This window comes from Lithobates pipiens, unplaced genomic scaffold (assembly GCF_037356315.1).
Source record: "Lithobates pipiens isolate NorthernLeopardFrog02 unplaced genomic scaffold, aLitPip1_a1.2 Scaffold_13, whole genome shotgun sequence".
NCBI classification, from domain to species: domain Eukaryota; kingdom Metazoa; phylum Chordata; class Amphibia; order Anura; family Ranidae; genus Lithobates; species Lithobates pipiens.
In genome coordinates this window covers 168,048,573-168,073,935 of record NW_027507718.1, presented here as the reverse complement: position 1 = coordinate 168,073,935, position 25,363 = coordinate 168,048,573, and the positions used below count along the sequence as shown (strand labels likewise).

The following is a 25,363-nucleotide window of genomic DNA, read 5'->3' as shown; positions in this document are numbered from 1 at the left end:
ACCATCTATATGGTTAGGGAGCAAAATATCTAATCCACTTTGAGAATAACAGACAAAAGAGATGTACTGTATATACTATTAGAGAGTGAATCTGGTAAATATCATCAGACTTAGATCAATTTTTTATTTTTTTTTGTTTTTATTAAAAACAAAATCTTCCTTCAAAAAAAAAAAGTAATTTTAAGAGTGTTCGTTCTATTTTCTAATCGTTAGTGGGGTCAAACCGACGTTCATTTTCAGCCACAGTGCTGGGAAAATTTGGAAATGGAAAACTGCTTGGTCAAAGGAATTTTCGGACAGTGTATGTGGTTTTCATTCAGAAATTACATTCATTTTTAAAAACAGAATGTTAAAATCAGAATGTTTGAAATTTTCACTTTTCTTTCATTCAGCGACTGTACAAAGATTTTTCGCCTGAATATTCTCATCTGAGAATTGATGTGGCCAGCATAAGGCTCGGTACAGACCTATGCAGTTTGCTTTTGATCTGTTTCTGCTGTGCATTTTAATTTTTGCACACGTGATTTTGCGGTGATTTGCATTTTTTTTTGGCCAACTTGTTGTTAGGCAGAATAAAAAACACAAATTTTTGCAAAAACGCATTACATGTTTCTATGCAGCTTCTCTATTGACGTATATTGAACCAAAAAAGCACAGTTTTGCGTGAACGTGTCCCATAGGAAATCATGTAAATGAACTGTAGTGCGTTTCTGCAAAAAACACATAGATGTGAACCAGGTTTAAGACGTGTAGTAACGTAATGGGGTTAAAAAAAACTAAAATTAATTTTTCTTTTACTGTAGAACTGTGAAAGTAATATTTACAGTAGCAATTGTTTGCTCTTTTTGTACTATGAAGGGCTCATTTTAGTTTTTATTTTAACCCCACTATGTTACTGGCCGATTAATCAATTATGAAAATAGTAATCGATTCATTTCATAATCGATTAGTTGTTTCAGCCCTAGTCACAATGCTTTGGTTCGTGGCCACAGAAGAAATTCTATGTCTTTGCTTGTTATTGGGGTCTTGCTAGTAAAACATTTTCTAAAAATGAAAAGGCGCACCGCGGAGATCTTTGATCTCTTCCATGTTGTTCGTGTAGACCTCCACCCCCTAAAGAGGTTGCCTACCCCTGCTTTACTGCATATACACACTGATTTTACTTTTGTGGGTTTAGTAACCCTTTAACTAAAACAAACGGCTATGTAGGAGACATAAAACCGGATGAGGAACAGCCAAGCTCTGCTGCTAAGGTGAGGTTGTAGAAGACAGTCTGGCCAGAAATGGTTACATAGTAAGGTTGAATAAAGTCCATCCAGTTAAACCTGAGTGAGTGTCTACAATTGTCCCTATCCCTGTACATTGCACACTCACATCGGTCCCTACCTTCAAGGAGTCCACAATCCAAGGTCCCCGTTCATATACTAGGGCCAATTTTGGACAGAAGCCAATTAACCTACCTGCATGTCTTTGGAGTGTGGGAGGAAACCGGAGTACCCGGAGGAAACCCACGCAGGCACAGGGAGAACATGCAAACTCCAGGCAGGTGGTGTCGTGGTTGGGGTACGAACCAGCAACTCTTTTTACTGCTAGGTGAGAGTGCTAACCACTACACCACTGTGCCGCCGGTCTTCATGGATGAATTGTGGGCAAAAAGCCATACCTCCGATGTGGAAACAGGGCTAAGCGACTCAACTACGCCCCAAAAACAAAGGAACTGGGGTGCAAAAAAAAAAAAAATGATGGCAGGTGCTCCGGACTGATTAATCAAATTTGAAATATTTGGCTTTAACAGAGGGTAGATTGGGGCTGCATTTCTACAAATGGAATTGGAAATTTGGTCCAGATCAATGGTGTCCTCAATGCTGAGAAATGCAGGCAGATTCTTATCCATCATACTATAAAGGAGGAGTGTGATTGGCCCCAAATTTATTCTGCTGCAGGACAATGACCCCAAAGATACAGCCAGTGTCATTTAGAACTATCTTCAGCGTAAAGAACAAGGAGTCCTGGAAGTGATGGTTTGGCCCTCACAGAGCCATGTTCTCAACATCATTGGGTCTGTCTGGAATTACATGAAGACAGAAGCAATTAAGGCAGCCTACATCCACAGAAGATCCGTGGTTGGTTCACTAAGATGTTTGGAACAACCTACCTGCCGAGTTCCTTCAAAAACTGTGTTCAAGTGTACCTTCATTTATTTAACTGATGATAAAAATAAACTAAACACTTCTATTTCTGAAAGCATTCCTATTTACTGTATTTTTCTCAGGTGCTTAAAACTTTTCAGTAGTATATATGGAATCACTGTGATCGTGAGGAGCAGGACAATTTATTTTGGTTTGTTCTTTGGGATATCTTTTTACTATTTTTGCCAGGTTTCCTTTTGATGATAAAAAAAAACAAAAAAACGGCAGATATCCATTACCATTTAACACCAAATGAAAGCCCAATTTGTCCTAAAAATTAAAAGGTTTATTCACCTGAGTACACTAAGTACTCTTGTTCATGTTCAGGCTTCAGGATTTGTTCTACCCTCGGGCATTAGGAGGTTAACTGAATTTGTATCAATTCCTTTTTAAATTCTAATATTCTACCTTTTATAGGCCCTTGAAGAAGAAAAGTTAGTGTACAGTCGTAGCAGCAGCCGTAATATTTATCTGAATGTAGCTGTCAACACTCTGAAGAAACTAAGAAGTCAAGGACCCGTGAACAAAGCTACGTCTCAAAGTGCGTAAAATAGTATGTTTGCGTGTATAGGATTGCAGTGAAGTAAATTAATTTACAATTCTAAGATAGTTGGAATGCTGTGTAAAATCTATATATAAACAGAATGCAATGGTTTGCAAATCTTCTATACCCATATTTTGTTGACAAAACATATCAAGTATTTAAAATTAAAAAAAAAAAAACTAATTTTGAAATTGGCAGCAAAACATCTCAAAGTTGGCACGGGGCCAGGTTTACCATGATGTAGCACCCCCTCTTTTAACACTGTAAAACATCTGGGAACTAAGGAGACCAGTTGCTGTTGTTTTGGGAGGTTCCATTCTTGCCTAATATAGGATTCTAACTGCTCAACAATCCTGGGTAGTCTTTGTCATAATTTTCCTTTCAAGATGTGCCAAATATTTTCAGTTGGTGAATGGTCAGGCCAGTAAAAATCAGGACTCTTCTACTATGAAGCCATTCATTTTTCAGTTGGGGATAAACAGAGGATATTTTAATTACCCCCAGTCCATCAACTTTCAATTTTTTGATGACATAATGGTCCAGGTTGTTTATTGCTTTTTTGTACTACCTCGCTGATTGTTCTAAAACAATTGCAGGGTCTGGTCGATTTTTCTTTAACCTTGGGATTTTTCTGCGTGTTGGCTATACACACATTTGAGGTTTGGATCATTTATTATGCTGGATTGTTCATGTATATATGTATTAGCTGTAAAAGGGTAGTTATGTCTTTTTCTGTTTAGTTACCATTGCTGCTTTCCTCATGTAGAAGTGTTCCCTTACATGCCTGTAAAGTCAGATTTAAAGCAGAGTTTCACCCAAAAGTGAGTGGAACGTCTGCTTTAAGCACTCCTTGCCCATTTAAATGCCACTTGTGGCATTTAAGATTTTTTTCGGGCGGTGGGAGTGAGTACCTGGTTTTGACCACCTAGGCACTCCTCTTTCTTTCCCCCCCCCCCCCCCAGGTGGCCCTTCCATCTCTGTAATCTTCTGAGACACATCGCAGGTCCAAGGGGATTGCCTTGCCACTAGGAGAGTGCAGTGCAACTCGACTGTGAAGCCCACAGTTGCAATGACAGCGCCATGGAGAGGAGGGGGAGAAGAGTGAGGCTTCGGGGTGGACACAGCTGGACCGTGGGACAGATGAGTTTCTGTCTGTTTATTAAAAGTCAACAGCTACATTTTTTTGTAGCTGCTGACTTTTAATAAACTAAAAAAAGACAGGAGCACTGCTTTAATTATGTGTTTTTGTATTTGGGTTCTTTTCTCAGTTTAAACTTTTGATATGTTTTCAATGTAATATGGGTTTATAAGATTTGCAGATCCTTGAGTTCTGTTTTTATATACACTTTACACAGCGTCCCAACATTATTGGATTTGGGGTTGTGTATTGACACACTTGTTAGTGTAAAGTGATTCTATAAGGATTACATTGACCATCACAGTACCTGTTGTGCCAAAAAAGGCAAAATTTTGATAGTCCTGTTGTATGACCTCTTCCCTACGCTTTCAATGGCAGTGACATCAAATGAGAGTGGCCAACCTGGTGAGGGCTTTAAAGTTTAGTATGCTAGCAGTGCACCCGAATGCTAACATGCATTTCCCTAATTCATTGTGGTGCATAATTTAATAGTATGTAAAAATGGAGAAGGCTCCCCCTTAACGGGACTTTAATGGCCCAATAAATTTAAATCAATAATATCAAAAAGTAGTAAAATGTATTAGATTGACAATATTAAAACGCTAACACAAGTGGCTGATAGGTGTAAGTGTCAACATGAACATGCATAGAGAACTTGAGAAATTGAAACTATAGAGTGGTCACAGGACTACCATGATGACCCCATAGCAAATTGCATAGACCCACGCGCTCCAGAGACTTCTTTCTTCGGGGGTGTGTAAATTACTAGAGCAGATTCCTTCTGTAACGAAGGTAAACAAATTGCATGATATATACATAAAACCATATTTGTCACTAGAGGAAATATGTAACTTATATGTTGACTAAATCTATGCAGACGCATGTACAAGCCACAAATAATTTAAAACCAGACAGTCATGTTCATCCAAGGGTCCAGGGAATTAGTGCTCCCAAAGGTGGTGCCAAACCAGAGAGACCAGCCAATGTTGAATGGCAAGGATATAAAGAATATATAATTTTTCCATCACTGGATGACAATTTGTCTGCTTTTAACTTTATTTATATCTATTTTATATTGTAAAAACTCATAAAAAGACTAACGCTCACCTTGAATGTTTGGGTCAAAATAATGCAAACTATTGCTTCAGAATCATAGCCGTAAAGGCATCGTGTCAAAAACAATAAAATTCCATCAATGCAAACCCAATGAAAAAATAAGAAATTTACCATATTTCAAAGAAATGGATGGGTGCAGTCTATTCCATAAAAGGACATGGGTGCGTCCCATCACTGGATCTAGCAGATGGATAAGAGTAATTAGGCTTGCAAGATCCTTTTATGCTAGCGGGAAGCAAAGCTGTAGCTACAGTGTACTTCTGCCACGCTAGTCTGGTGTACATTCCAAGCTGGTCCCCTGGTGTGTGGCATGTGCCGCAGCCATGACCTTTGGGACGGGGCAGTGTCCCACATCATACACCCACTGACACGCATGTGGGCAGGCTGACAGCAGCGGGCCAGACCCAAAGGTTGCCAAGCAACCTGAATGAGAGCAATCGCCAGCCAAACAGAAAAAGCCCAAGATGGAAACAAGACTGCCGCTGAATTCCTTAGCACACAAGTGGCCCATGTGCACCAGGTGGAAAATCACTGGGGAAATGATGGCAAAAAGGATGGTAAAAATGGAGAACAAGGACCACAGTGGACAGACGTGCTGGTGCTACAGAGATGTAATTAAAAATGTACATAATATATATATATATATATATATATATATATATATATATATATATATATTATATACTGTAGTGTATTTTTCGCTCCATAAGACACACCTGTGACCATAAGACGCACCTAGGTTTTAGAGGAGGAAAACAAGAAGAAAAAAAAATCCGAAATCAAATGGTATACCAAAATATTTACCAGTGCCCATGAAATGCAGCCTGACCTGTGTCAAATAAATGCAGCCTAATCAGTCCCATAAAATGGTGCCTGACTTGCAGCCTTACCTGTGTCCATTAAATGCAGCCTGTTCTGTGCCTGGTGACTGGCGAGTATTTCATCAGTCGCCTGTCCACCTGTCACCGGCAGTACTCCATTTGGCTGCTGTGGCCGCTCTGATTTCTGTTTTCTTTGAGTGACGAGATTGCCCAGCGCTCGCGGGAGACTGCAGTCCTGTATTGTGACATGGCAACCAGGGGTGGGGGGGGGGGGGGGGGGGTTCTGGCTGTCCAGTATTGGCTTTATAAGACGCACAGGCATTGCTCCAGCGAAAAATATTGTTATATTTATTAGTGTGTGTGTGTTTATTTATATATATATATATATATATATATATATATATATATATATATATATATATATATATATATATATATATATATATATATATAGTGCCTTGCGAAAGTATTCGGCCCCCTTGAACTTTTCAGGCTTCAAACATAAAAATATAAAATTTTAATTTTTTGTGAAGAATTGGCAACAAGTGGGACACAATTGTGAAGTGGAACGAAATCTATTGGATAATTTAAACTTTTTTAGCAAATAAAAAACTGAAAAGTGGTGTGTGCAAAATTATTCATCCCCTTTACTTTCAGTGCAGCAAACTCACTCCAGAAGTTCAGCGAGGATCTCTGAATGATCCAATGTTGTCCTAAATGACTGATGGTGATAAATAGAATCCACCTGTGTGTAATCAAGTCTCTGTATAAATTGACCTGCTCTGTGATAGTCTCAGGGTTCTGTTGAAAGCGCAGAGAGCATCATGAAGACCAAGGAACACACCAGGCAGGTCCGTAATACTATTGTGGAGAAGTTTAAAGCCGGATTTGGAAACAAAAAGATTTCCCAAGCTTTAAACATCCCAAGGAGCACTGTGCAAGTGATAATTTTGAAATGGAAGGAGTATCAGACCACTGCAAATCTACCAAGACCTAGCCGTCCCTCTAAACTTTCAGCTCAGACAAGGAGAAGACTGATCAGAGATGCAGCCAAGAGGCCCATGATCACTCTGGATGAACTGCAGAGAACTACAGCTGAGGTGGGAGAGTCTGTCCATAGGACAACAATCAGTCGTACACTGCACAAATCTGGCCTTTATGGAAGAGCGGCAAGAAGAAAGCCATTTCTCAAAGATATCCATAAAAAGTCTTGTCTAAAATTTGCCACAAGCCACCTGGGAGACACACCAAACATGTGGAAGAAGGTGCTCTGGTCAGATGAAACCAAAATCGAACTTTTTGCCTACAATGCAAAACGATATGTTTGGCGTAAAAGCAACACAGCTCATCACCCTCAACACACCATCCCCACTGTCAAACATGGTGCTGGCAGCATCATGGTTTAGGCCTGCTTTTCTTCAGCAGGGACAGGGAAGATGGTTAAAATTCTGGATGAAAACCTGTTGGAGTCTGCAAAAGACCTGAAACTGGGACGGAGATTTATCTTCCAACAAGACAATGATCCCAAACATACAGCAAATTATACAAAGAAATGGTTCACAAATAAACGTATCCAGGTGTTAGAATGGCCAAGTCAAAGTCCAGACCTGAATCCAATCGGAATCTGTGGAAAGAGCTGAAAACTGCTGTTCACAAACGCTCTCCATCCAACCTCACTGAGCTCGAGCTGTTTTGCAAGGAAGAATGGGCAAGAATTTCAGTCTCTCGATGTGTAAAACTGATAGAGACATACCTCAAGCGACTTGCAGCTGTAATCGCAGCAAAAGGTTGCTCTACAAAGTATTAACGCAAGGGGGCCGAATAATTTTGCACGCCCCATTTTTCATTTTTTCATTAGTTAAAAAAGTTTCAAAAATCCAATAGATTTCGTTCCACTTCACAATTGTGTCCCACTTGTTGGTGATTCTTCACAAAAAATACAAATTTTATATCTTTATGTTTGAAGCCCGAAATGTGGCAAAAGGTTGAAAAGTTCAAGGGGGCCGAATACTTTCGCAAGGTATGTGTGTGTGTATGTGTATATACATATATATATATATACACACACATACACACACACACACACACACATATATATATATATGTGTGTATATATATATTATATAATATACATACATACATAGAAGAATGTAGTAGCGCAGTGCATGACAAGAACATGACCACAAATACATTTAGTGATGATGCACACTGTTCTGCTAACAATTTATATTATTATAATAAAAAAAAAAAAAAAAATATATATATATATATATATATATATATATATATATATATATATATATATATATATATATATATATATATATATATATATATATATATATATATATATATATATAATCTCTCTAGTGCCTTGGAAAAGTATTCACCCCCCTGGCATTTTTCGTGTTTTGTTGCCTCACAATCTGGAATTGCCATGGATTGTTTGAGGATTTGCTTCATTTCATTTACAGAACATGCCCACAGCTTTAAAGATTTTTTTATTGTGTAGCAAACAACAAATAGGACAAAATAACAGAAAGTAAATGTGCATAACTATTCACCCCCTAAAGTCAATACTTTGTAGAGCCACTTTTGTGGCTATCAAAACTCCAAGTTGCTTTGGATAAGTTTCTATGAGCTTACCTGATCTTAACACTGGGATTTTTGCCCATTCCTCCTTGCAAAACTGCTCCAGCTCCTTCAAGTTGGATAGTCTGTGCTTGTGAACAGAAATCTTTAAGTCTGACCACAAATTTTCTGTTGGATTGAGGTCTGGGCTTTGACTGGGCCATTTCATCACATTTACATGTTTTCCCCTTAAACCACTCAAGTGTTGCTTTTGTTTGGGGTCATTGTCCTGCTGGAAGGTGAACCTCCGTCCTAGCCTCAAATCACACAGAGTGGTACAGGTTTTTCTCAAGAATATCCCTTTATTTAGCACCATCCATCTTTCCCTCAACTCTGTCCAGTTTCCCAGTCCTGACTGCTGAAAAACATCCCCACAGCATGATGCCGCCACCACCATGTTTCATGTTTCACTGTGGAGATGGTGTTCTTTGGGTGATGTGATGTGTTGGCTTTGCGCCAGACATATCGTTTTCTTTGGACAAAAAGTTAAATTTTAGTCTTATCAGACCAGAGCCCATTACTCCATACATTTTGGGAGTCTCCCACATGCCTTTTCGCAAACTCAAAATGGGCCATTTTGTTTTTTGCTGAAAGTAATGGTTTTCTTCTGGCCACTCTGCCATAAAGCCCAACTCTATGGAGCGTAAGGCTTATTGTCGTCCTGCGTACAGATACTCCAGTGTCTGCTGCGGGAACTCTGCAGCTCCTCCAGGTTTACCTTAGATCTCTATGCTGCCTCTCTGATGCTCTCCTTGTCCGGTCCGTGAGTTTTGGTGTGTGGCCGTCTCTTGGCAGGTTTGCTGTTGTGCCGTGTTCTTTCCATTTGGTTATGATATTATTATTTGGTTATGATTTGATGGTGCTCCTAGGGATCATCAAAGATTTGGATATTTTTTTATAACCTAACCCTGACTTGTACTTCTCAACAACATTGTCCCTTACTTGTTTGGAGAGTTCCATGGTCTTCATGGCAGTATTTGGTTAGTGGTGCCTTTTACTTAAGAATTGCAGCCTCTGGGGCCTTTCAAAAAGGTGTGTATATGTAATGTGACTTCTGAAGGTAATTGGTTGCACCAGAGCTTTTTATAGGCTTCATAACAAAGGGGGTGAATACATACGCACATGCCAAGTATCAGTTTTTCATTTCAGAAAAATAATTTTATGTATATATATTTTTCAAATTTTACTTCACCAACTTAGATATTGTGTTCTGCTCCATCACATATAATTAATTTTAAAAACAAAAATTGAACGAAAGGCTGTAATGTAACAAAATAGGTAAAAAGCCATACATTTAGGACTATATCTCTGTAGTACCAGCACGTCTGTCCAATGTGGTCCTTGTTCTCTGTTATTTTTTACCATCCTTTTTTCTCTTATTCCCTCCAGCAATTTCCCACTCAACGCGCATGGGCCACTTGTGTGCTATGGCTTTTTCTGTTTGGCTGGTGTTTTCCATTCGTTCAGGTTGCTTGGCAACATGGGGGTCTGGTTCGCCGCCATCAGCCTGCCCACATGCGCGATGGTGGGTGTATGATGTGGGACGCTGCTCCGCCCCTGTGCCACACGCCACTCACCCAGAGACCAGCTTGCAACGCATGCCAGACTAGCGTGGTGAAGTATACTGCAGCCATGGCTTTGCTTCCTGCTTGCTGCCAGCACAAAAGGTGCTTGCCTGCCCCATTGATCTTATCCATCCACTGGATCCAGTTGATAGGACGCTCTTCCTCCTTTTTAAGTAATAGACTGCACCCATCCATGTCTTTGAAATCTGGTAATTTTCTTATTTCCCCTTACTAATGTCTGCGTTTTTTTTTTTTTTTTGTTTTTTTTTTTCTGTTTCTGTACTTACCGTTCAGTGGGTCGACAGGTGGTCTAGTAATGTCCCTCTGCAAACCATTGTGATTTTTTTTTTTTGCATTGGGTCTTGACCCAAAAATTCTCAATGAGCTTTAGTCTTTTTATGACAGTTTTTTACTATATAAAATAGATACAAATAAAGATAACAGACAAATTGCCATACAGTGATGGAACAATTAAATTATATATTCTTTATATCCTTGCCATTCTCGGTTATTTCATGTTACTATATACCCCCTTTTTTTTCTCTACATAGATTGCGGCTTGTTTGCTTTTTACATCTCCCAGTGCCTCGCCTTTTTCTGGGGCGTTCAACATTGGCTGATCTCACTGGTTTTCACTGGTTTGGCACCACTTTTTGGGAGCACCATCTTCTTGGAACCTTGGATGGACATGACTGTCTGGTTTTAAATTATTTTGTGGTTTGTACGTGTGTCTGCATAGATTTCATCAACATATAAGTTCCATACTTGTTCTAGTGACATAGGAATAAAAAAATGTTTTGTTTATATATCATGCAATTTATCTATCTATTGTTTATCTTCATTATAGAAGCAATCTAGTAAATTGTAATGTGGGCCCAATTTATTGTTCAACCACACTACCTTTTTTTCTTGATCTAACTTAATACTGTGGTTCTTCTGTGTCCCTCTTTAAACAAGACCCCAACATATCCAATCACTAACCTGTTGAATTTTTGTGAAATTCAGTGCTCCTTTTTATTTCACAAAAACCTACCTGTTTAGTAATCTCTATTTGATCCCTTACTGATTTTGTACGTTTGTCCACTGACAAAGAAATAATCAGTCTGTAATTTTAATGGTAGTGTATTTTAACAGTGAGAGACAGAATAACAGCAAAAATATCCAGAAAAACACATTTCATAAAAGTTATAAATTGATCTGCATTTTGAGTGAAATAAGTATTTGATCCCCTATCAGTCATCAAGATTTCTGGCTCCCAGGTGGCTCCTATACAGGTAACGAGCTGAAATTAGGAACTCTCTTAAAGGAAGTGCTCCTAATCTCCGCTTTTTACCTGTTTAAAAGACACCTGTCCACAGACGCAATCAAATTCCAATCTCTCCACCATGGCCAAGACCAAAGAGCTGTCCGAAGTTGTAAGGGACAAGATTGTAGACCTACACAAGGCTGGAATGGGCTACAAGACCATCGCCAAATAGTTTGGCGAGAGGGTGACAACAGTTGGTACGATTATTTGCAAATGGAAGAAACGCAAGATCTCGCCTTGTGAAGTTTCAGTGATCATGGGAACGGTGAGGATTCAGCCCAGAACTACACAGGAGAATTTTGTCAATGATCTCAAGGTACCTGGGACCATAGTCGCCAAGAATACAATTAACACACTCCGCCATGAAGGACTTAAATCCTGCAGCGCTCGCAAGGTCCCCCTGTTCAAGAAAGCACATGGACAGGTCTATCTGAAGTTTGGTAATGAACATTTGAATGATTCAGAGGAGAACTGGGTGAAAGTGTTATGGTCAGATGAGACCAAAATCGAGCTCTTTGGCATCAAATCCACTTGCCGTGTTTGGAGGAGGAGGAATGCTGCCTATGACCCCAAGAACACCATCCCCACCATCAAACAGGGAGGTGAAAACCTTATGCTTTGAGGGGGTTTTCTGCTAAGGGGACAGGACAACTTCACCACATCAAAGGGACGCTGGACAGAGCCATTTACCATCAAATCTTGTGTGAGAACCTCCTTCCCTCAGCTAGGGCATTGAAAATGGGTCGTGAATGAGTGTTTCAGCTTGACAGTGATCCAAAACACATGGCCAAGGCAACAAAGGAGTGGCTCAAGAAGAAGCACATTAAAGTCCTGGAGTGGCCTAGCCAGTCTCCAGACCTTAATCCCATAGGAAATATGTGGAGGGAGCTGAAGGTTTGAGTTGCCAAATGTCAGCCTCGAAACCTTAGTGATTTGGAGTGGGACAAAATCCCTCCTGAAATGTGTGCAAACCTGGTGGAAACGCCTGAGCTCTGTGATTGCCAACAAGGGTTTTATCACCAAGTACGAAGTCATCTTTTGCGAAGGGGTCAAACACTTAAGTCTTAATGGGTTTTTCTGGATTTTTTGTTTTTTCTCACTGTTAAAATAAACCTACCATTAAAATTATAGACTGATCATTTCTTTGTCAGTGGGCAAACGTACAAAATCAGCATGAGATTAAATACTTTTTTCCTTCACTGTATGTCCTGTGTGTGTAACCACTTTTCGCCCGGCTTATAGCAGAATGATTGCCGGGCGGTGGTTCTGTTATCCTGACTAGCTGTCATATGATGTCTTTCAGGATAACATGCCAGCGCATGCTTGTGGGGGCACACAGTGCGGGGAGCATTGGTGCTGTGTGTCACTGACACACCACATCTCCGAACGTGGTAAGGAGCCTCTCACGGAGGCTCCTTACCACGTGCTCAGCTGTGACCAATCAGCTGATCACAGCGTGAACCATGAAGTTATTATACAGGATTTATATAGCGCCAACAGTTTGTGCAGAGCTTTACAACATGAGGGCAGACAGTAAAGTTACAATTCAATACAGGAGGAATCGGAGGGACCTGCTTGTTAGAGCTTACAGTCTAGGAGGGAGGGTCAAGTGATATAAAAGGTAATAGCTGTGGGTGGATGATCTGATGGAGAAAGTAAAAGTACAGTTGTTAGGTGGGGGCCGGATAGGCTTCTCCTGAAGAGAAGGGTTTTCAGGGAATGTCTAAAAGCAAGCAGAGTAGGAGATGGTTGGGCAGATTGGGTTAGGGAATTGCAGAAGATGGGAGAGGCTCGGGAAAAGTCTGGGAGGTGACGAGGGAACTAGAGAGCAGGAGGACTTGGGAGGAATGTAGGGAATGAGTAGGTTGGTGTTTTGAGACTAGGCTAGTGATGTACCTGGGGCCAAGTTGTGGATGGATTTGTAAGTTAGAATTTAATTTGTTGGGCGACTATAAGCCAGTGGAGGGACAGAGAGGGGTATTGGACACTGAGTGGTTGGTAAGGTGGATGAGCCTTGCAGCAGCAGGCCCCGACTGGGACAAAAAATAGGCCCGGGCATTTTGGAATGAGCAGCCCATGACATTTTAACATGGAGGAGGGCAGAGAGCACAGGGGAAAGGCAGAGAACACAGGGAGGAAGAGGAGAGCATGGGGGGGCTGGAGAGCACAGGGAGTGGGGGGTTGTAGAGCACAGGGGGAAGCAAAAACGCAGGGTGGGGCGGAGAGCAGAGGGGGTAGGCGGAGATCAATGAGGGGGCTGGGGAGCACTGGGGGAGAGGGCTGGAGAGCATTGGGGGAGGGGAAGAGCACAGGGGGAGGGGCAGAGAGGGCACAGGGGGCAGCGTAAAGCATGGGGGGAGGTGGAGAGCACAGGGGGGGAAGCAGAGGGCACAGGGTGGCAGCGTAGAGCATAGGGGGGAAGCAGAGGGCACATGGTGGCAGCGTAGAGCAGGGGGAAAGACAGAGGGCACAGGGGGGCAGCATAGAGCATGGGGGAGATGGAGAGCACAGGGGGAAAGACAGAGGGCACAGGGGGGCAGCGTAGAGCATGGGGGAGATGGAGAGCACAGGGGGGCAGCGTACAGCATGGAGGGAGATGAAGAGAACAGGGGGGCTGGAGAGCACTGGGGGGCTGAAGAGCACAGGGGGCGAAGCGGAGAGCACAGGAGGGAGGTGTAGAGCATGGGGGGAGGTGAAAAGCACAGGGGGAGAGGCGGAGGGCACAGGGGGGCAGTATAGAACATGGGGGGAGGTGGAGAGCACGGGGGCTAGAGAGCACTGGGTGGAGGTGGAGAGAACGGGGGGGCTGGAGAGCACTGGGGAGAAGTGGAGGGCACAGGGGGGCAGCGGAGAGCACTGGGGAGAAGTGGAGGGCACAGGGGGGCAGCGGACAACATGGGGGAGGTGGGGAGCACAGGGGGAGAGACTGAGGGCACAGGGGACAGCATAGAGCATGGGGAAATTGGAGAGCACAGAAGGGAGGTGGAGAGCACTGGGGGGGCTGGAGAGCATTGGGGGGGATGAAGAGCACAGGGTAAGAGGCGGAGGGCACAGGGGGGCAGCGTAGAGCATGGAGGGAGGTAAAAAGCACAGGGGGAGAGGCGGAGGGCACAGGGGGGCCAGCGTAGTGCACAGGAGGGAGGAGAGCAGGGGGGCTGGCTAGCACTGGTGGAGAAGTGGAGGGCACAGGTGACAGCGGAGAGCATGGGGGAGGTGGAGAGCATGGGGGGAGGTGGAGTGCACAGGAGGGAGGACAGCAGAGGGGCTGGCTAGCACTGGTGAAGTGGAGGGCACAGGGGGCAGCGGAGAGCATGGGGGAGGGGGATATCACAGGGGGAGGTGGAGAGCACACGGAGAGAGGCAGGGGGGGCAGCAGATAGAATGGGGGAGGTAGAGAGCACTGTGGGGGGCGGGGGTAGAGAACCCTGTGGGGGCAGCAGAGATGAGCAGGATAGGAGGAGCAGTGGGGTGGCTGCATATAGAAGAACTATTTTCTCCATCTTCCTCCTGCAGTATCTGAAAGCCTGCGAGGGGGAGAGGAGCAGCAACAGACATACAGAGACTGCGGGAGGAAGATGGAGAGTGATTCTTCTATATGCAGCCGCCCCACTGCTCCTCCTATTCAGGTTACAGGGGGCCACACGCTTGCGTTCTCTCTGATCCGGCTGCAGCAGACTCCTCTCCCCATCGTGGTCACGCCCCCCGGAACCAACGCCTGAACTATACTGGCAGCCGTGGAGAGGTGTCTCCTCTAGCTCCTCCCCCTTCTTGTTACCGTCCCCTTGTGCCGATGGCTGAGCCTGAGCTGAACTGGCGGCCGCGGAAAGGGTAGGGGACTGGCGTAGGCTTAAAGAGCAGCCTGCCTTGGCCCCGAAATGCCTGGTTTGCCCTGTGGCCAATCCGGGCCTGGGCAGCAGCATTCATGATGGACTGAAGGGGGGCTAGCCTGTAATCCCATGAGAAGGGAGTTCCAGTAGTTGGGGCCGGAGACCAGAGAGTGAACTAGGAATTTTGTGGCGTCATTGGTTTGGAAGGGGCGTATTTTGGAGGTTGAAACGGCAAGATTTGGAAAGTGTTTGGATGTGGGGCCAAAAGGACAGTCCAGGGTTACACCTAGAACCTTGGCATGTGGGGAGGGGCTGATCGTAGTGCTATTGATTTTGACAGAGAGATCAGAGGTAGAGGCACATGGGGGAGTTCAGTTTTGGATAGGTTGAGTTTGAGAAAGTGGTGTGACATCCAGGCTGATATGTCTGTTAGTAAGTTAGTGATACGTGAGGATACTGAAGGAGTGAGTTGAGGAGTAGAGAGATGGATTTGGATGTTGTCAGCATAGAGATGATATTGGAAACCATAGTGCCCATAAACAGTTTTCCTCGGTTCGTGCTGCCAGTTTGTGCCGATCGGCTGCCAGTTTGTGCCCATCAGCTGCCAGTCCATGCCCCATAAGTAATGCCTGTCAGTGCCCATAAATGTGCCAATCAGTATCCCATCAGTAATGCCTGTCAGCTCTTAATCAGTGCCACCTATCAGTGCCTATCAATTCTACATATCAGTGCCGCCTCATCAGTGCTCATTAGTGAAGGAGAAAAATAATTTTTTTTAAAACAGACGAAGAAAAACTTTTTTTTTTTCTCTGTATTTTTTTGTTTGTTAAGCAAAAAATAAAAGCCCCAGGGGTGATCACATACCACCAAAAGAAAGCTCTATTTGTGGGGAAAAAGTGATAAAAATTTGGCTTGGGTACAGTGTTGTAATTATTCAAAATGCGACAGGACTGAAAACTAAAAATTGTCCTTGGCAGGAAGGGGGGGGGGGGTCGAGTGCCCAGTATTGAAGTGGTTAAAGAGGAACTGCAGTCTGCTCAGATAATTTGTAATAAAAACATATTTGCCATTCTGAAGCTTCCCTCCAACCACTTTGCATATTATTTTATATATACTGTGATTCTGTACTTGCCATATGCTGCAGAAGTCTGGCTGCAACCATTTTAACTGTGGACAGCTGAAGCTGCTGCCTGTTCACTTCCGGATTTACACAGACACACAAAGGCACACCTTCAGCTCTGCAGCTCCCATTTGCTCTCTTATGCCCCCCCCCCCCCCGGCAAATTCGCATGAGCGAGAGCACTGTGCATGATGTCATAAGATTAGGCTTTTTACCAGACAAGAAACCGGAAATGGACTGTATAAGGCATTTGCAAAGAAAAAAAATATTTTACTATTCAAAGTTAAATCAACAAGGACAGAAGATTTAATAGAAAAATGTAAAAAAATTACTGGGGGTCTGCTTTAAGGAAAGCACAAAACCTACTGGTAATCTGCAATATATAAAAAAAAAAATTGGGGTGGGTTTAGATGCGCTTTAACCACTTGCTGACCAGCTCACATAGATATACTGCAGCAGCTGTACGCCGGTCCGTGCAAGGAGGATAATGGGCACACGCCCGCGGACTCCGTCCGCTGGTGACCCGCAATCGCTATGTACATGTCAGAAACCATGAAAACAGAAGTACAGTTAAATCACACTTAAATCACACTTGTTTAATAATAAAAGTAAATATAACAAACGTAGTCAAAACATAGCCAAAGTTCAGTAACCGGAACGGATAGTCGGCCAAGCCAGAAAGTCAGGGGTCAATGTAGTGGAACAGCAAGCAAGATCTGGAGCCAGAAGGGATGTCAGCCAAGCAAGTCTTTAACTGCTTGCCGCCCACCCCGCCGTCATTTGACCATCATCTTGTTCTGGGACGACGTCATATGATGGCTCCCAGAATGGCCGCTCTTGCAGGGGCGCACAGCCACAGCCGGTCACATGTAAACAAGGCAGCAATCAGCGCCCACAAGTGCCATCAATCAGTGTCCATTAGCGATGCCAGTCAGTGCTGTCAGTCAGTGCTGCCCATCACTGCTGTCAGTGCCCATCAGTACTGCCTATTAGTGCCCACCAGTGCCGCCTATTAGTGCCTCCTCGGTGCCATCTAATCAGTGCCCGTAAGTGCCACCTCATCAATGCCCACTAGTTCAGCCTATCAGTGCCGCCTCATCAGCGCACATCAGTGAAGGTGAAAAATGACTTGGTTACAAAATGTACTGACAAAAAAGTAAAAAACATTTTTTCTCTTTCGTTCATTGACAGACACAGCTCCTTTAAATCTTGACCGTAGGGTTATCACACCACCTTCAGGAGAGGACTAGGCAGAACATGTAACACATGTAAAAACAGCAGAACTGCATAGCTCCCCTCTGGCTATAACCCCTTAGCCTGCTTCCTGCAGCTCAGTTTTTTTTCTGCCTAGTGAAGGACCTAGGCTCCCTGAAGGGACCATTGGTCCTGGGGATTTTTGGATTTTTCCGCAAGATTTTGATCCTGTGATCTTCTATCAACACCTGGCTGGGTGACAGGCTGGATAATGTAGATCCTTGTAGTCTCCCCAGCCTGGCCATCGAGCGTGAACAGTCCCTAGCTATGCGCTGGATCGGCCACGACATGCCCCTGCTCCAGGGGCGGCCGGTGAGCTATATGCTCCGGGGCACACATATGACTGGGCTACTGCTATCTGTGTCAGTGTGCCATGGCCAGCAGCCACCCCGTACTGCTCAAGCGATGGGTCAGTGGTGGAGTGTGTCCAGCAATCCCGACAGGAAGAGTAAGTACAGCTCTCCCTGCCTTTCCTTTCTCCCTATCCCTGTTTTTCCCTCTTCTCCCTGCGGCGGATGCTGCATGACTGGGCATGAGGTGCGGTGTGTGTACCTGGGCCGGGGGTCCTCCGGGGGTCTCTGTACCTTAACGAGGGCTACGCTGGCTTTTTGGGTCTGTGTTTTTTTTTCTGCCCTTTTTTTCCTCTGCGGCTGCGGTGCCTGTGTAAACTTTTCCTCAGCATGTGCTGGCACCATTTTCCAGCAGCCACCATTTTACCTTAGTTTCTTTGCAGAGCATGGCTGTCAGTCATTTTCTATAGGTCCGTATACAAGAAAGGCCGGCAGCCATTTTCTTGTAGCCTCAGCGGTTTTACCTCCAGTGCTGGGTCATTTCACCTCAGAACATTGGGGTTTTTCTCTCTGGGCACCAGTGACTGGACACAGAACACAGCGGTCAGCGGCAGCACGGCGCAGCACTCAGGGTGGTGAATCCTGTGGTGGGGCCCCTCAGTCTGTGAGCAGCTAGGAGGGTGGGATTGTGTACCTTGTCCTAAGTCCCCAAGTGTGGCAGACGAGGTGGGTCAGCATGGTGTCAGAAGCTGGCGCTTCTTCCCCAGACATCTAATGGCTAATGCTGGACTGCAAATAATGCAGTGCCTATGGACGCTTTGTCAGCGGTCCTGGAAACGTTCATTACCAGGGTGGAGGCGGTGTGTGGGCGCAAGGGGGGTAAAAAACTGCCCCCTGCCCCACCCCCTGTCCTCTGGGGAATGATCTGATTCAGACTCGGGCCCCGCAGTGTCTGGTGGCCCCTGTTCTGACGTGTCGGAGGATGCAGACCAGGACCGTTTGAACAGTGAGGATGATTCCGTGTGCGGGTCAGCGCAGGAAAAAGCGCTAGCACTTATCACCACTGTGCGGGATACCCTGAAAATACAGGGTGCATCAGGATCTTCTGCTGAGGTGTCGGTCCCGTAAACCGACCCGTACACCTAGGGTGTTTCCGTATTTTACTTATTTTGATAAGTTCATCTAAAAGGAATGGGGAAGCCCGCAACAGGCCTTTTCAGTCCCAAGATGAATGGCGGTGCGTTACCCCTTTGGGAAGAGCCTCCTTAAAAAAATAGACGGCTCCTCCGAACGTTGACCCCCCGGTATCCAGGTTGAATAAAGTAACCACGATTCCGGTAGAAGGGACTCCTGCATTCAAGGACCCTACCAACAGAACAACCAAGGCAGTGGCCCGGTCCATGTTTACGGTAGTGGGGTCAGCATTACGACCTGTACTGGCCAAGGCCCTGGTGTCGTGGACACTTACTAAGTAGGCAAAGCTATTTCACAGGGAGTTGGAGAAGCAACAGTCTTCCCCAGTCTGCATAGAACTGGCAGACCAGTTGGTGCACAGCCTTAAGTATGTCTGTGATGCGGCCCTGGATACAGTCCCCCTGCTTTCTAGAGCATCGGTATCGGCAACGGTGCTACGGCGCTTGATTTGGCTGAAATTCTGGTTTGCGGACCAAGCATCTAAAAAAGCTCTGGCGGATTTGCCCTTCCTTGGTGAGAGGCTATTTGGAGCTTCGTTGGACAACATTAACCACTTAAGGACCGCTTCACGCTGATATACGTCGGCAGAATGGCACGCGCCGCCGGCGCACTCGCAATCCGGTCCTGAGCTCCATGACCGTGTCCGCGGGAGCCGCGGACCCAATCGCCGACTATGTCCCACGATCGGGTCACAGAGCTGAAGAACGGGGAGAGGTAAGTGTAAACAAACCTCTCCCCGTTCTTCCTAGTGAGCCTGTCACTGATCATCTGTTCCCTGTCATAGGGAAAGATGATCAGTGACATCACACGCCAAGCCACGCCCCCCACAGTAAAAAAAATCACGCACACACACTTAACCCCTACACTGCCCCTTAGTGGTTAACCCATTCACTGTCAGTGACATTTTTACAGTAATCGGTGCATTTTTAATCTCTGTATTAATGCCAATGGTCCCAAAAATGTGTCTGACGTGCCTGCAATAATGTCGCAGTTACAATAAAATCGCTGATCGCTGCCATTACTAGTAAAAAAAAATATTAATAAAAATGCCATGAAACTATCCCCTGTTTTGTAGATGCTATAACTTTTGCGCAAACCAAATCAATAAGTGCTTATTGCGTTTTTTTTTTTTTTTTTTTTTTTACCAAAAATATGTAGAAGAATACGTATCGGCCTAAACTGAGGGGAAAAAACTTTTTTTTATATATTTTTGGGGGATATTTATTATAGCAAAAAGTAAAAAATATTGAATTTTTTCAAAATTGTCTCTATTTTTGTTTATAGGGCAAAAAATAAAACTGGAGAGGTGATCAAATACCACCAAAAGAAAGCTCTATTTGTGGGAAAAAAAGGACGGCAATTTTGTTTGGGAGCCACGTCGCACGTGCAATTGTCAGTTAAAGCGACGCAGTGGCGAATCGCAAAAAGGGACCTGGTCCTTTAGCTGCAAAATGGTCCGGGGCTTAATTTGTTAAGAATGTTACAGGTGGGAAGAGCACTTTACTTCCACAGTCCAGGAAGGATAAGGAGCCATGCCGTAGGCAAGGGCCCTCCTTTTCAGCTTAGAAACTGCTTTTTTGCGCATCTGGGACAGGTAAGCGACAAAGTCTGCTGAAGGACAAAAGCGTCCCTGGCAAGCCGGTGAGCAAAAATGCTACCACATGAAGGTTTGCCCCCACCCGACACTCGGTATCTTTTAAAGCGCTAGTATCTTGTGGTGTTTTTTTTTATCACAGCTAGAATTGTTAGTATAAGGGGCATGATCCATCCACCCAACCCACGGTTTTTTAAGGGACCATTGTAGCTGACCCGTAATGAGTCTCAACCAGTACCATAATATCCGCTCGCATTTGCTTGAAGTGAGATAGCACCGCCACCCTCTTAGATCTATCTCGTATGCCACGCACATTCCAAGTAACCACCTTAAGGGACGCCATTGCAAACAGATATCACATTACAGGGCAGTTGCAACAGGGGGTGATCGCCCAGGCCCACAGTCTCACAAGGTGGGACCCTCACAGGGGGCAGTGCACAGGGTGGCGACAACCCCCCCCACCGCAGACCCACCCTGCACCCACACCCATTAATTTCTCCCGCATCAAAAATAAAAACCAAGGGTAGTGCAATTAATTCCTGGTACACAGAATCAAACAGTAGAGCATTTGTCAGACATAGCTTGGAAAATACAAACATAAAAAAAACGTAGAACTTAAACTTGAAACAAAACCAGAATGTGGTAAAGTGCAGCTTAACAGTGCCTACGCTGGACCGGCAAGGCAGGGAAAGTACACAGCAGCCCAAGAAATACATGAGAGCTGAGGCCGGCCATGGAAACAACTTGGAGTGGCAGGGAGGAGTGCACTCGGCCACGAGGGACAATGAGGGGGAACGTCCAGGTGCAAAGAATGTGCGTGGCCAGGTGCACTCCCCGCCAGGAACGGGGACGAACTAAAGTCAACTGTGCTGTGCGGCCGGGTAGGTAGTCTCAGCATATGGAGGTCTCTGCCGAGAACAGTGTCCAGATTCCCGGCTGCAAATTTGTCTATGGAAAGGGAGGACCCACATGGAAGGACATAAGTGGTATATGGCATAAACAGGGGTTCAAATAAGGCATCAGGGGGCGCACATAGACATGTGTAAGGCACACCAGTCAGTGAAGGGCCAATAAAACAGGAGAGGGCAACAGGAGCCCAAGGCTACTCACGGCTGGTAACATGGCTGTCCCTCATCCACGGAGGACAAGATCGGGGCCTTTGAAGTACATCCTAATGGCCAGCAAAGTTAGGCAGGGGCATCATCCGGGCGTTGTTCCAGCCAGGAGAGTACAGCAGCAGGGTCCTCAAAAAAGTGGGTCTTGCCGTCGCGTACAACACGGAGCCGAGCAGGGAACATCATTGCATATGCCAGGTGACGGATGCGGAGCTGTCGCTTGGCTTCAGTGAACTGAGCCCTCTTCTTCTGGACCTCGGCGGAGAAGTCTGGGAACACCGCGATACGCTTGTCCTCATAGGGGATGTTGCCCTTCACGCAACAGCACCGCGTCCTGATCACGATAATTGAGCATCTTTGCGATAAAAGTGCACGGCGGGGCACCTGGAGGCGGGGGTCTTGAGGCCAGGTGGTGGGCGCGCTCAACCGCGAAAGTAGAGGAGAAGGCCTCCCAGCCAAAATTTGCAATCAGAAGGCGTTCGAGAAAGGCAGGGGGGTCAGAGCCCTCCACCCTCTCAGGTAGTCCCACGAGGCGGAGATTACAGCAGCGCATTCTGTTCTCAAGTTCGTCCTGTTTGCACAGGATGGCGGTTAGTTGGTGCTGCAGCCTTTCTGTGGAGATCTGAAAGGGGGGGATATCATCCTCCACCTGCCCCAGCCTGCGCTCCGCTTCGCTGACCCTCTCTCTGTTTGTGGAGATCCTGGCGAATGAGGGAGATGTCCACCTTAACCTCCTCGATCCTAGAGGTAAGGGAGGTGCGGCAGAGAGTGACAGCCTCAATAATGCGAGCTGTGTCTCCAGAGGGGGGATTCTCCTCAGTCGGGCCCTGAGCGGCGCCATCTTCCTCCACGAGGTCCGGAACGTCCGCTCGGAACTTTCCGAGCCTAGCGATCGCGCCCTGAGACTTCTTTGGCGGCGACATAGGTGCTGGGTGTTCTCCCGGAGGAGGTAGGATAATGCGCCGTAAAAAAAGTTCAAATTGGTCCACAAGGATGATAGAAAGGATGTAGTGCAGCCGGAGCTCTTACAAAGTGCGTCCTACACCATGCAGCTGCAGGCCATGCCCCCCTGTACGCCCAATTTCACACTCTAGTCTTGCAGAAGGAGATCCTGTCAAAATGAAACAAATCTCCATTATCCCTGGATCTTCAGATTCGAATGAGCCAGTTAGTCAGGGATTCACTCCTCTGGTGACTGAGGTCTCCGGCCCTTCGGTCCGGGAGATCGTTCCTTCCTATCCATTGGCCAGTGATCACAACAGATGCTAGCCTGACCGGCTGGGGTGGAGTGCTGGGGGTACAGTCGACCCAGGGCCTCTGGTCACGGGACGAATCCTAGTTGCCAATCAATTTGCTCAAACTTCGGGCGATCGGGCTATGCCTCTCCACATGGTCAACAAGACTACAGGGGCATCCCATCAGGATCCAATCAGACAACGCCACGGCGGTGGCATATGTCAACTATCGCGACAGGTCGCTTGCATCCTCCTGTTAGCAGAACGACATGTGTCTGCCATATACATCCCGGGTGTAGAAAACTGACAGGCGGACTACATAAGTCGCCAAATGCTGGACCCAGGAGAATGGTCATTGCATCCGTAGGTATTCAGGCTTCTTTGCCTGAAGTGGGGCACACCAGATGTGGCTCGCTTGGCCTCTGGGCTCAATCGAAGTGTGCAGAGGTTTGTGTCCAGGACAAGAAACCCCTGGGCGGACACGTCAGACGCGTTGGTATCTCCATGGGAACAGTACTGGCTGATTTATGCCTTTCCTCCACTCAAACTGTTACCATGTCTGCTACGCAGAGTAGAGGCAGAGGAGATTCTAGTCATACTGATTGCCCCAGATTAGCCTCAGTGTCCTTGGTACGGCCTAGTATGCCTGGTGGCGGCTGCTCCTTGGAGGTTGCCGATGCGAGAAGACCCCCTAACGGAAGGTCCCATACTCCATCCTGCTTTATCGTCGCTGGTTTTAACAGCATGACTGTTGAAAGCCAGGTGCTAAAGGACCGAGGTCTGTCAGACTCGGTCATTTCCACTATGCTGAGGGCACAGAAATCTTCTTCTCTGAAGATTTACCATCGTACGTGGAAGGGCTACATCTCCATGTGTGAGGAGATGGGGCGGTATCTGCGCACTTATTCCGTTTCCAGGATCCTACTGTTTTTACAACGAGGTGTGGATCAAACTTGCCTTAAGCACCATCAAGGGACAGATATCAGCCTCTGCTATCTTTTTCCCTACCTCCGTGGGATCTGAACCTGTTGCTATCAGCGCTTCAGAAACTGCTGTTTGAGAACATCAGGGAAATTCCCTTGTTGACCCTTTCCCAGAAAGTTGTCTTTTTAGTGGCTATTACATCTGCCTGGAGGGTTTCTGAGTTGGCGGCCTTTTCTTGCAAGTCGCCATATCTGGTTATCCACAATAAGGCGGTGCTACGTCTGCGACCTTCTTTTCTTCCAAAGGTGGTTTCGGCTTTTCATCTTAATGAGAACATTGTATTACCATCCCTTTGTCCTAAGCCGACACATCCTAAAGAAGTTGCCCTACATTCCCTGGACGTGGTCCAGGCTCAGAGTATATCTGTCTGCTACGGCTCCCTTCCGGAAGTCAGACTCTGTTTTGGTGACCTGTCCAAAAAATGGTTTGGCGATCTCGTCGACCACCATTTCCCAGTGGATCAGACAGATCGTGGTCCAGGCTTACGCCTTGAAAGGGCAGGTGCCCCCCTTTCCTGTCACGGCCCATTCCACCAGGGCAATTGGGACCTCCTGGGCTGTCCGACATCAAGAGTCTGTTTCCCAGGTGTGTAAGGCGGCGACTTGGTCGCCCGTTCACACTTTTACAAAATTCAACAAAGTTGATGTAAGCACATCTTTGGATGCTTGCTTTGGCCGCAAAGTTCTGTGTAAAGTTGCAATTAACACCTTTTTTCTTTAAGAAAAGTTAAAATTTTGTTGTAAATGCATTTTTGATGCATACGTTGGCCACAAGTTCTGGTTCGGCTGTTTTCAGATGGCAACTCCTCCACTGAGGCGTGCCTCTGGTTGTAGGTGAAGGTGGCGTGATAACCCTACGGTCAAGATTTAAAGGAGATGTGTCCGTCAATGAACTTCAGAGAAAAGGATTTAACGGTGAGTACAAACATTCTATTTTTTCATTTTTGGTCTTTTTATTTTTTATAATAATAAAATAAAAAAAAAACAGCAGTGATTAAATACTGCCAAAAGAAAGCTCTATTTGTGTGAAGAAAATTATAAAAAAAATTTGGTTGCAGTGTAGCACAACCGTGCAATTGTCATTCAAAGTGCGGCAGCGGTGAAAGCTGAAAAATGGCTTGGGCAGGAAGGGGGTAAGTAACCAGTAGGTAAGTGGTTAACCACTTAAGCCCCAGACCATTTGGCTAGCCAAATACCAGAGGACTTTTTGCGATTCGGCACTGGGTCACTTTAATTGACAATTGCGTGTGACGTGGCTCCCAAACGAAATTGACGTCCTTTTTCTTTTTCTCACAAATAGAGCTTTCTTTTGATGGTATTTGATCACCTCTGCGGGTTTTATTTTTTTCGCTATAAACTACAATAGAGCAACAATTTGAAAAAAAAATGCATTATTTTTTGCTATAATAAATATCCCCCAAAAATATAGAAAAAAACCCTT

The 25,363-nt window shown here is 45.4% G+C and overlaps 1 protein-coding gene across 4 annotated transcripts in view; it reads left to right on the top strand.

The window, feature by feature from the left end:
* REXO1 (RNA exonuclease 1 homolog) overlaps positions 1-25,363 on the top strand; it is a 285,055-nt gene that overhangs the window by 140,782 nt on the left and 118,910 nt on the right. For all 4 annotated transcript variants that reach the window (XR_013272222.1, XR_013272223.1, XM_077475823.1 and 1 more), the window contains exon 7: positions 2,607-2,730. Coding sequence is in view for 2 of the 4 variants with exons in the window: in XM_077475823.1 (XP_077331949.1) it covers positions 2,607-2,730 (124 nt within the window). In the remaining 2 variants the exon portion in view is untranslated. The remainder of the gene's footprint in view (positions 1-2,606; positions 2,731-25,363) is intronic.